The sequence below is a fragment of the Colobus angolensis genome, unplaced genomic scaffold, assembly GCF_000951035.1.
Source record: "Colobus angolensis palliatus isolate OR3802 unplaced genomic scaffold, Cang.pa_1.0 Scaffold49, whole genome shotgun sequence".
Taxonomy (NCBI): domain Eukaryota; kingdom Metazoa; phylum Chordata; class Mammalia; order Primates; family Cercopithecidae; genus Colobus; species Colobus angolensis.
The window spans coordinates 3414583-3426652 of record NW_012118376.1 but is presented as its reverse complement, the minus strand read 5'-3'; the positions used below and the strand labels follow the sequence as shown (position 1 = coordinate 3426652).

The 12070-nt window shown below is 39.3% G+C and overlaps 1 protein-coding gene across 1 annotated transcript in view; it reads left to right on the top strand.

Annotated features, from left to right (window-relative positions):
• IQGAP2 (IQ motif containing GTPase activating protein 2) overlaps positions 1-12070 on the top strand; it is a 350336-nt gene that overhangs the window by 83764 nt on the left and 254502 nt on the right. Inside the window, 1 exon segment of the mRNA XM_011959360.1 lies at positions 2270-2369. Within this exon segment, the coding sequence (XP_011814750.1) occupies positions 2305-2369 (65 nt within the window). The 5' untranslated portion in view covers positions 2270-2304.

Below are 12070 nucleotides of genomic sequence, written 5' to 3'. Positions count from 1 at the left end.
CGGCCTCCCAAAGTGCTGGGATTACAGGCTTGAGCCACCGCGCCCGGCCAGCACCGCCTTTTTAATGTGACCCCAGTGCCTATTATTCCAAGTTGGGGATGGTGTGACGAGCACAGGGGCTCCCACTAGGAATTTTATTTTGGATCCAAGCCTTAGTGTTTCTGGAGTACTGAAACTATCCTGTCAGAATGAAATAAAATGAAAACATCCTGTCAGAAATGGGAAAGTCTTTAAGCTGACATTAAAAAGAGAAACTGGAAATTATGAGGTATCTTGGGGATTAACTGTTCAGAACAGTAGAGATGGAGGATTAGGTGATGGTATGTGAGTGTGGCAGGTATCATTTAAGAAAACACAGGAAAAGAAAATTATAAATTTTTTTTGAGACAGAGTCTCATACTGTCACCTAGGCTGGAATGCAGTGGTGCTGTCTCAGCTCACTGCAACCTCTGCCTCCTGGGTTGAAGCGATTCTCCTGCCTGAGCTTTCTGAGTAGCTGGGATTACAGGTGGGCACCACCACGCCTGGTTAATTTTTGTATTTTTAGTAGAGATGGGGTTTTACCATGTTGCACAGGCTGGTCTCAAACTCCTGACTCAGGTGATCTACCTGCCTCGACCTCCCACAATACTGGGATTATAGGCAGGAGCCACCATGGCTGGTCTAAAAATTGTAACTTTTAAAGTCTATTCATTATGCAGTAATGATGAGCTCACTTAGTGAGGATTCCCTGGAAGGTAGTTTTTCTGTACACGTAGAGTGCTATCTGTGTGCAAGGAGCCCTGACAAATTCGAAGGAGACATGAAGATGATCAAAACCTTCCTCTAAGGATCCCCTAGTTTGGAGAGACAGACAGACTGATTTATAGTGGGGGGCTTTTCTGATGAGTGATGTAATAAAAATGTGAATTAAAGTGCCAAAGAGAGTCAATGGGTTTAGATTCAGAGGTCCATGGAATTTTGCCTGAGATGATGTGAAAGCCACCACCTGCAGAAGGTGGGAGAATGGCTTTCCAGGCAGAGAGAAGGGTAGAGCACAAGCACTCAGCGTTGGAGGGAGTGGTGTGGTCCTGGAACATGGTGCTGCCTGAGAGTGGTGGCTAATGTGTGGGCTTCGTGGATGGGGGAGATGCAAAGTGTTCTAGAACCTTGTTCTATAGGAAATAGGGGATCCCTCAAAATTTTTGAGAGGGGGAGTAATAAGGAAGATGCTTCTGTTGGCCATGAGGAGAATGAGTGGAAGACGGGTAGTGGCTGAATGACTAGACCTGTTGTGAGAGTTTATGGGAGAGACATTAAGACCTGGACTCTTGCAGTGGAGGTGCAGAGGAAGATTGAGAGCTTCAGTACTTTTCAGAAATGTGAGAGATCATTTTTAAAGTTTAGATTGGACTGAGTTTATTAAAGAAAAAGAAAATGTTTTTGACAGATGTCAATCTTTGTTGACACACGTTGGTATCAGTGCTGTGGGGTGAGGTCTCCATGTTCAAGGAATGGGGCCACAATGGAAAATTGGGAGTGGTAGGGGGATGGGGACAAGGATGAGGACATTCATGGAAGCTCCTGCCCCTTTGCACACTTTTTTTTTTTTTTTTCCTGAGACTGAGTCTAACTCTATCACCCAGGCTGGAGTACAGTGGCGCAATCTTGGCTCACTGCAACCTCCATCTCCCTAGTTCAAGCAATTCTCCTGATTCTCTTGCCTCAGCCTCTCAAGTAGCTGAGACTACAGGCGCCCACCACCACACCTGGCTAGTTTTTTGTATTTTTAGTAGAGACGGGGTTTCACCGTGTTAGCCAGAATGGTCTCAATCTCCTGACCTCATGATCCACCCACCTCAGCCTCCCAAAGTGCTGGGATTACAGGCGTGAGCCACCGCACCTGGCCTTGATTCACTTGTTAGAAATAATACTGTAAAAATACAAAAAACTAGCCAAGTATGGTGGCATGTGCCTGTAGTCCCAGCTACTCAGGAGGCTGAGGTGAGAAGATTGCTTGAGCCCAGGAGGCTGAAGTTGCAGTAAGTCATGATGGCACCACTGCATTCCAGCCTGGGTGACAGTGCCGGTTCCTGTCTCAAAAATATAAAAATAAAAAAGGAAATAATATTGTAAAATCCAAAGGCAAATCTCTCTCTCTCTTTGCCTGGTGTTTCAATACTCTTGTCTCTGAATGTTCAGCTGCATATGAGTTTTTTCTGGTTGATTGTCTTGGGTGTTCCATGAAGACTGCCTTTGTAAATCACATGTTGTTATCCTCTGTTTCTAGCTATTGTGGACGATGAAAGGCTCTCTGCAGAGGAGATGGATGAGAGGAGGCGGCAGAACATTGCTTATGAATATCTGTGCCACTTAGAGGAAGCCAAAAGGTAAGATGCAGACTTAGTCTATTTGTGCACCATCTCTTGGAGATAAGCTTTGTGATAAGGGCATGGGATTTGATGACCAGAGGGTTCTGAAATGGGCCAGCAATTCTAAAGAGCTGTCATAGTTGGAGATGGCCAGGGAGAGAGTCTTGCGTGCACTCAGTGATTTAGATTTGGCCAAACCTCCCATGCCAGGAGACCAGTAGGCTAGGGGTGACCCCTCCACACTCTGCTCCAACCCTGAGTCACAGCTGGGTGTACATCACACTCCTATGCATATGCTACATAGTTCTAATAACTCATTTGCAGTCTTGTTGGCAGCAAGATAATGGGAGAAGAAGCATCTGTTTCTTGCAAATGGTTGGGCAGAGTTGAGAAAAAGTTGATGCCACAGCCAAAGTTGAAGCACTTTGGCTTAAAGTTAAAGCATTATTCTTTTCCCTTCCTCAGAGCCTCCCGGGAAATCACTTGGCCAACCGCAGATGGTTTCAGATTCTTCATCTCACTGGCTTGAATGTAGAGGAGCAACAGTGACTTAAATCAACTTCCTTTTTCCCCAGAGCTTCCTTGGGTCTTTTCCCCACTCCCAGCCCAATGATGATAAATGCCCAGCAGGACAGTGGCATATCAGACTGAAGTCCATCAGTCCCTAAGTAGGTTTATGACAGCAATCTCCTCTTTAAACCATGGGTGTGTGGCCACTTAGGGTATGTTGTCTCTAAAATCACATTGACTCCTTTAGACTTTTTAGATTAAATAAATGTTGCGTTCTCCAAGGAGAAAGTGAAGATAAAGAGTCCTAAGTGCAAATATTTTCCTCATGAGAGGAATCAGAGAACTTTGTCCTTTGTGGGGTGAATACTACAGAGTTCATATGCCATGAGTTAGAGTTTGATTGAATGCTTTATGCCTTGGTGGAGCAACAGTATTATTCCCTGGATAAAGATATGTTCCAGCCCTCTTAGCTATATAGAAATAAGTACTTGGTTAAATGGTCTCTGTTGTTAATTATCTCTGATCACTGATAAATGGCTATCTACAGAACTAGAATGATGAGGTTTATAATCAGTATTTTGCAGAACATTTGGTGACACATGCCCTAATTTGACATCAAAATTGCTTTCAAGGGGTTTCTCAGAGTTGTTTAATATTTTAATAGTGTCACATAACTTTCTTTAGGCTCTAAAAACCTAGTTTTAAAGATTGTTTAACATGTCTGTGAAGTCATGTTAGGTTGCAGGATGCTAGCGATTCACTATCAGTCTAATATCATTAAAAACATCCTTTTAGTCAAGTTGTTGCAAAAAAGTTAGATAAGGAGATTAATTCATAGGCATTGAGAAGAAGTGGTCTCAACCACTCCTGAGGCTAAGGTGGGAGGATCGCTTGAGCCTAGGAGGTGGAGGTTGAAGTGAGCTGAGATCGGGCTGCTGCACTCCAGCCTGGGTGGCAGAGTGAGATGCTGTCTTAAAAAAAAAAAAAAAGAGAGAGAGAGAGAGAGAAAGAAAAGAAAAAAAAGTATATACTTTCAGTGAATAAGTTCAAGGAGATGGTAGAAAAACTTACTTTTCTATTGATACTCACTCTATGTTCTGTTTTTGCTTCCTGTTTATAACAAGTGGGAAAAGGGGTGTCATGTAGAGGAAAATGATACGTGATTGGAATTTGGTTTACCTAACTTCCTGGTCCCAGCTCCACCACTTACACAAGCAGTTTGACTTTCCACAGACCGTGTAACCTGTGGGAAGTTCAATTTGTCCCCTCTGTAAATGAGACAATAAAGATGATGTTACTTAATGCCCTACTTATTCATGGATTCAAGGATTTTTAAAAAATCATTTAAAGAAGGTGAAAGTATTCTGTAACCTATAGTGCCAGTTAGGTTTCTGGTGATAACATAAGCAAAGTTTTCTCCTCAGTATAGTGAAATGGTATAAATGTAGCTTGAAAGCTTGTCACCTTCTCTAGTATTTTTGAAATTATGTAGTTGAATTTTGTTCAGAAAGTCAGCATAATAATTATTTCAGATTCTTTGAGGAAAACTTTACTTGGGATAGTTTCATGAAAATAATTATCAAAATATACAATTTTTCCTCTAAGATGGCTTTTCATAAATTTATTTGATAAGAGCATATTAGATGTAGTATATATTTGTGAATTATTAAGACACCAATACTTTTATTCTTTTTTTTTTTTCCTGAGATGGAATCTCACTCTGTCGCCCAGGCTAGACTGCAGTGGTGGGATCTCAGCTCACTGCAACCTTCGCCTCCTGGGTTCAAGTGATTCTCCTTCCTCAGCCTCCCAGGTAGCTGGGATTACAGGTGCCCACCACAACAGCTGGCTAATTTTTGTATTTTTAGTAGAGATGGGGTTTCACCATGTTGGCCAGGCTGGTCTTGAACTGACCTCAAGTGATCTGCCCACCTGGGCCTCCCGCAGTGCTGGGATGACAGGCTTGAGCCACTGCGCCCAGCCAAGACACAAATACTTTGAAAGAAGCTGATTTTTGGTCATTGATTATATAAAAATTTGTGGCTACTACTAGACATATAGTTGTGCTGATTTAAGAAAGCATAGTGTACAGAAAACTCATGGTCTTGAACACAAGAAATATAGGAAAGGGTGAATTCGTCTTCCTTGAAAAGATTATTTGAGAGAATTTATTGCATGATTCTTTTAAAGTATTAGTACCTTTGGAATTTGTAATATTGGGTTTATTATAATGCACATATGTGTGTTCACATGAGTGGAGTTGGCTTAGAATATTGAGTTTCTACTAAATTGTATGCTTGTACTATATATATTCATCTAGGAAGTGTTTCTTGTTTCTGATTTCACTTGAAATGACTTTATTGCATTTTGATTAAAAATGTATTGATTCTGTCTTTGCACCTGTTTTTTTTTCTGGAGGTGAGAATTGGAAGGTATCTAGTTTGTCTATCCTGTAACTTAGGGTTTTTACAAATTGAGAATTACAATATTCCAGAATATATTTAATTTTGCTTTTATTAATTTCAAAATTCTATAATAAATCAGGCCATTTAAAAGTTCTTTATGCAGAGGGGGCATCACTACCAACATTATAGAAATACAAAGGATTTTAAAGGAATACTGTGAACAATTACATGTCAATGAAAACTTAGAAGAAACCGACAAATTCCTAGAAAGACAAACTACTAAAACTGACTCAATAAGAGATTTAAAAATCTGAAAAAACTAACATAAAAAAACAGAATGAGACTTATAATAAGTGAAGAGACTGACTTAGAAATCAGAAAACTTCCCACAAATCCAGATAACTTCACAGTAGAATTCTGCCAAATGTTTAAAGAAGAATTAATAGCAGTTCTTGCAAACTCTTCCAAAAAATACGAAAAAACATTTTCCAATTCATTCTTCTGAGGCCTACATTACCCTAATACCAAAACCAGATAGTCATCTCAAGAAAACTAAAGACCAATATCTCTTATGAATACAAATGCAAAAATCCTTAACAAAATACTAGCAAATCAAATCCAGCAACATCTAAAATGTATTTAATGCCATCAAGTGAGATTTATCCTTGGAAGCAAGCTTGATTTAAGACCTGAAAATCAATATCATATACCGTATTAATGGAAGAAAGGACAGAAGCCACATGATCATCTCAATATATGCAGGAGAAGCATTTGATAAAATCCAGCCCCCTTTCTTGACTTAAAACATTCAACAAACTAGGAATAGAAGAGAATTTCAACCTGATAAAGGACATCTATGAAAAACCTACAAGTAACACCATACTCAATGGTGAAATACAGGAATAAGGATGTTTTCTCTTACCACTTCTGTTCAACATTGTACTGGAGATTTTAGCCAGGCAGTTAGGCAATAAAAATAAACAAAAGGCATCCAGATTAGAAAGGAAGACGTGAAACTATTTCTAAGGGATGTTATCTGGTTTATAGAAAATCCACAGGAATCTACTAAAAAACAGAACAGAAGAAAACACTAAAGAAACCCCACCAGAATGAGTCCATCATGGTTGTAGGATACTAGGGGAGTGTGTAAAAGTTGCATTTTTTGACACTAGCAATAAGCAATCTGAAAATGAAATTAAGAAAGCAATTCAATATATGATAGCATTAAAAACAATAAAATTCTTAGGAATAAAATTAACAAAAGAAGTACAAGACTTGAACACTGAAAACTACAACACATTGAAAAATTTAAAACTCTTAAATAGAAGGAAAGACATCTCATGTTCATGGATTGGAAAACAGCATTAAGAAAACAATGGTCCCAAATTAATTCATAGATTCAATGCAGTTTCTAGAAAAATCCCAGCTGCCTTCTTTGTTTTAATGGAGAAACTGAAAAGCTGATTCTAAAATTTATATGGTGGCCAGGCCTGGTGGCTCATGCTTATCTTCCAGCACTTTGGGAGGCTGAGATGGGAGGATTGCTTGAGGCCAGGAGTTTGAGACCAGCCTAGGTAAGGTAGCGAAACCCTGTCTCTGCAAAAAAAAAAAAAAAATTTTTTTTAATTAACTAGATGGGTGGCGTATACAGTAGACCTACCTACTCTGGAGGCTGAGGCATGAAGATCACTCAGGAGGCTGAGGATGCAGTGAGTTATGATCACACCACTGCACAGCAGCCTGGGTGACAGAGCAAGACCTTGTCTCAAAAACAAGAACAAAAATAAGGTTTATATGGAAATGCAAGGAATGTGGAATAGTCAAAAGCATCTTGAAAAAGAAATGCAAAATTGGAAGACTCATTTTTCAATTTCAAAACGTACTTACAAAGCCACAGTAATTAAGACAGTGTGGTACTGGCATAAGGATATACATATAGATCAATAGAGTAGATTTGAGAGTCTAGAAATAAACCCTAACACTTCTGGTAAACTGATTTTCATCAGCAGAACAAAGGCAATTCACTGGGAGTGGGAGAAGATACCCTTTTCAACAAAGGATTCTGAGACTACTGAATGTCTACATACATAAAAATGAATTTGGACCTCTGCCTCACACCGTATACAAACATTTTCTTAAAATGGATTATTAACCTAAATGTGAGAGCCGCAACTGTAAATCTCTGCAGAAGAAAACAGGAGTAAATCTTTGTAACCTTGGATGTTAGGCATTGGTTTCTGAGCTGTGACACCAAAGCACAAACAATAAAAGAAAAACAGATAAAGTAGACATCATAAAAACTGAAACCTTTTTTGATTCAAGAGATACCATCAAGAAAGTGAACAGACAATCATGTATCTGTTAAAGGTTATATGTATTCAGAATATATACAGGGTTCTTAATCGGGTGAGGTGGCTCACACCTGTAATCCCAGCACTTTGAAAGGCTAAGTCCAGCAGATCACTTGAGCCCAGGAGATTGAGACCAGCCTGGGCAACATGGTGAAACCCCATCTCTACAAAAAAACAGAAAAATTAGCTGGATGTGGTGGCACATGCCTGTAGTCCCTGCTACTCTGGAGGTTGAGGTGGGAGAATTGCTTGAGCCTGGAAGATGGAGGTTGCAGTGAGCTGAGACCACAGTACACTCTACTCTAGCCTGGGTGACAGAGCAAGACTGTCTCAAAAAAAAAAAAAAAAAGGCACTCTTAAATTCTACACAAAGAGTCAATAACCTAATTTTAAAACGGACAAAAGTTGTGAAGAGACATTTCTCCAAAGAAGATACACAAGTGATCAATAAGCATATCACAAGGTAGTCAACGTCATTAATCATTAGGGAAATGCAAATCAAAACCAAGATGAAATGTTACTTCATACCCATCAGGGTGGCTATAATCAAAGATGAACAATAACAAATCATAGAGAAATTGAAATTCATACATTGCTGGACATATTGTAAAATGGTGCAGCTACTTAAGAAAATAGTCTGGCAACTCTTTAAAAAATTAAACATAGAATTACCATATGACCCAGCAATTCTCCTCCCAGGTATATACATATGAAAATTGAAAATCTATGCCCATACAAAAATTTGTACTCAAATGTTCAAAGAATCATTATTTATAATGACAAAAAGCAGAAACAATTCAAATGTCTACACACTGATAAATGGTGATGTATCCATACAATGACATATTTTTCAGCTATAAAAAAGAATGACGTACTGATACATACTACAACATGATGAACCTTAAAAACATGTTGAGTGAAAGAAGCTAGACACAAAAGGCCACATATTATATGAAATGTCCAGAATAGACAAATCTGTAGAGACAAAGTAGATTCGTGATTGCCAGGGCGTAGGGGAAGAAGAGAAATGCTGGGTAACTGCTGCTGGGTATGGGATATCTTTTTGGGCTGATAAATATATTCTAAAATTGATTGTGGTGATGGTTGCACAACTCTAAGTATACTAAGAACCACTGAGTTGTATACTTTAAAGGGGAGAATTGTCTGGTATATAAGTTGTATCTTAATAAAGCTATTTATTAAAGATAATTTCCTTACACTGGCTTGGAGAGGTCCTTAGGAAGCTGTTAAATAAGATCAGTTGGTATTAGCAGACACATTGCATACAGAAGGTACCCCTAAGATACATGAGGTATCTAAATACTGTGTTTGTTTTACAGATATTTATTGAGCATCCTCTGCGTGTAAACAAGCCTAGGAGGGTTGTTTTGGGAGATGGAGTTCAGACAACTAATAATGCTGCTCTCAGAAAAGCTCGCCATTTGGTTGAACTTTTTACTCAACAGTTTAAAGTTAATTTTTCCTTCAATTATGTTTGCTCTGTTAATCTCTCTGTGTATGTGTATCATATCCATATCCAGCCATCATCCTCCTAAACTGCTCTCAGATATTCACCTTTCTATCCCACCACTGCTAGCCCACCGAAGGATTCCAGCATCTCTTGTGGGACTACTGTAGTAGGCTTTAACTGGTTTCTTCATGTGTCTCTGGCCTCCTTCAGTCCATTTTCTGTCTTAGTCAGATAAATCTCTTCAAAACTCTGAGCACACTCCTTTACAGGGCCTCATAGGCTCTGCATAGTCCTGTTCAGCCTCTTCAGTTTTACATTGCGCCACACTGCTCTGTGCTTCAACCACATTGATCTATTTTACTCCCCTGTTCCCTCCTACACAGGACTTTGCCATGTGCTGTTCTCTTTTCATATTCCTCTTTATCTAGTCAGACTTACTTCCTCTTCATATTGCAGCTCACTTTTTGAGGGAATCCTTCTCTGACTTCCACATCCAGGTCAAACTCACCGATTAAAAGGCCTTTTGACATCATATCTATTGCATGTTTGAATGAATAACGTAACGCCTAGTGTTGGATCAGTATCATTTGCTACTAATGAGGATTGATTATGCTCTGTTTTCTGTACATTTTGGATGCTGGAGGTAACAAGTAGGATATGAATCAGACTCATGGTAGACAGCTGGACTGCCAGCCTAGAGGTAATCTTTGTTTCACTGGAAAATTCTATATTGCAATTAGATGAATGCAAGTACTTCCTGACAGGTTTGTGACCCAGTAGGTTATGAAGTTGGGAATTCCAGACAGCTTAATAAGCCATGATACCACAGTGAACTAGAAAATATCCAGAAAGGCATATAGAGTATTGCTCAATGAATGAATGAAGAGGAAGCCTGTGTATTAGGAGGACTTAAGGCTGAAACAATTGCTCAAACTTTATAAAATTATGAAGTCTTTATATATAGATGTTAAGACTCAAAAAATGAATTTTTTTTTTTTTTTTTTTTTGAGACCGAGTGTCGCTCTGTTGCTCAGGCTGGAATGCAGTGCAGTGGCAAGATCTCGGCTCACCGTAACCTCCACTTCCTAGGTTCAAACGATTATTTCTCCTTCCTCAGCCTCCCAAGTAGCTGGGATTACAGGAGTATGCCACCATGCCTGGCTAATTTTTATATTTTTGTAGAGATGGGGTCTCGCCATGTTGGCCAGGCTGGTCTCGAACTCTTGGCCTCAAGTGGTCCGCCCGCATTGGCCTCCCAAAATGCTGGGATTACAAGTGTGAGCCACCGCTCCTGGCCTCAAAAAACTAATATTGATGGCAATGAACAAAATATTAAACAGGCTTATTTTTAGGACCAAAAAGAAGTAATTTGGCTCTTTACCCAATTACTTCACCCTACAGACTGAAGGATTCAGATGTGGAGAGCGAATCAATTCTGTTGGGAGGCAAAGGATGTCTTTTATATGTATTAGTTACCTATAACTGCATAACAAGTTATTCTAAAACTTAACAGCGTAAAACAATAAACATTTATCTTGGAATTTTTGAGGGTCAGAAATCTGTCATTGCCTAACTGGGTCCTCTGGTTTTGGGTCTCTCACAAAGCTGCAGTCATCTCACAGTTCATGTGGGGCACACTCACTTCCAAGCCACCCAGTGACACTGACAGGGTTCAGTTTCTGACAGGTTTTTGCACTGGAGAGATCTCAGTTTCTTGCTGCTGTTGGCCAGAGTCTTCCCTCAGTTGCTCACCACTTGGAACCTCTTACACGTGGAAACTTACACATGGCAACTGGCTTCCATCAGAGTAGGCAATTGACAGAAGAAATAGTCTTTTTGTAACCTATTCTCAGCAGTGACATCCATCATTTTTGCTACATCCTGTTCATTAGAATCAAGTTACTAAGTCAAGGCCATGCTCATGGGGAAGAGTTTTCCACAGGGGATGAATTCAGAGGGATGGGGATGACTGGGAACCACCTTAGAAACTGCCTTGCAGAGTGTCTTCATAGGCTTTTGAAATTGACCCCAGAAAGGGAATTTGAGGATAAAATTGTTTTTGTTACTATAAGAAACTCAATCAGAAATTGAATCCTTCCTGATCTGAATGCTTATGGTTCTAAGCTTATTGCTGCCTTGATTGTTTTTTGTTGGTTTGTTTTTTTGTCTTTAATTTTAAGGGTCTTGCTGTGTTGCCAGGCTGGATTCAGACTCCTGGGCCCAAACAATCCTCCAGCTTCAGCCTCCCAAGTAGCTGAGGCTACAGGTGCTTGCCACCGCGCCTGGCAACTGCCTTGATTTTTTTTGAATTGTGAGCTGTTTTAAACTAAGCCTTTTCATTTCTTTGTCATTTAAAATAATACTAAATGGACTTTTTAGGTTTCCTTTTCAAGTAGGCCCTCAAAGCTAACTTTATAGCTTTTTTGCTGTGGGGCTTTTGCTGAAATGAGGCTGTGCAGACAGGTCTGCTACTAATATGGGCTTTGAAAAGTCCTCTCTGATGCCAGAAATCCCACTATTTAAATTAAATTAAATTAAAGGAGTAACTTTTCCAAAAGAATTAGGACTGCTGAGTAGATTTTATATTAATCTGCCTAAAATTTATTCAAATAATGAAAATGAATCTGTTTTAAGAAATTCAGTCTTTTAGTTTTTAGGACAACTATGCAAAAATGTAAGATGGAGAATTCTTTTTGGATAAACTCTAGGTTGAGGAACTTAATCCAATCGGAACTATTGTAAAGGTCAGAAAACAGGAGAGGGAATCTTGGCAAGGAATGGAGATGGAGTTTGCAAATTGCAGCTTGAGTAAATAGTTATGAATGGGGCTGCTATTGTGTCTCCCAAGGAAAGTTCCTGTAGTATTATATTCCTTTTTTAAAGAAAGAAAATACTCAGAAATCTTTTGCTGTGCTTCCTTTTTCTGCCCTACCTCTGGAAATAAACTAAGCAAAAAAACAAACAAACAAACAAAAAAACAAA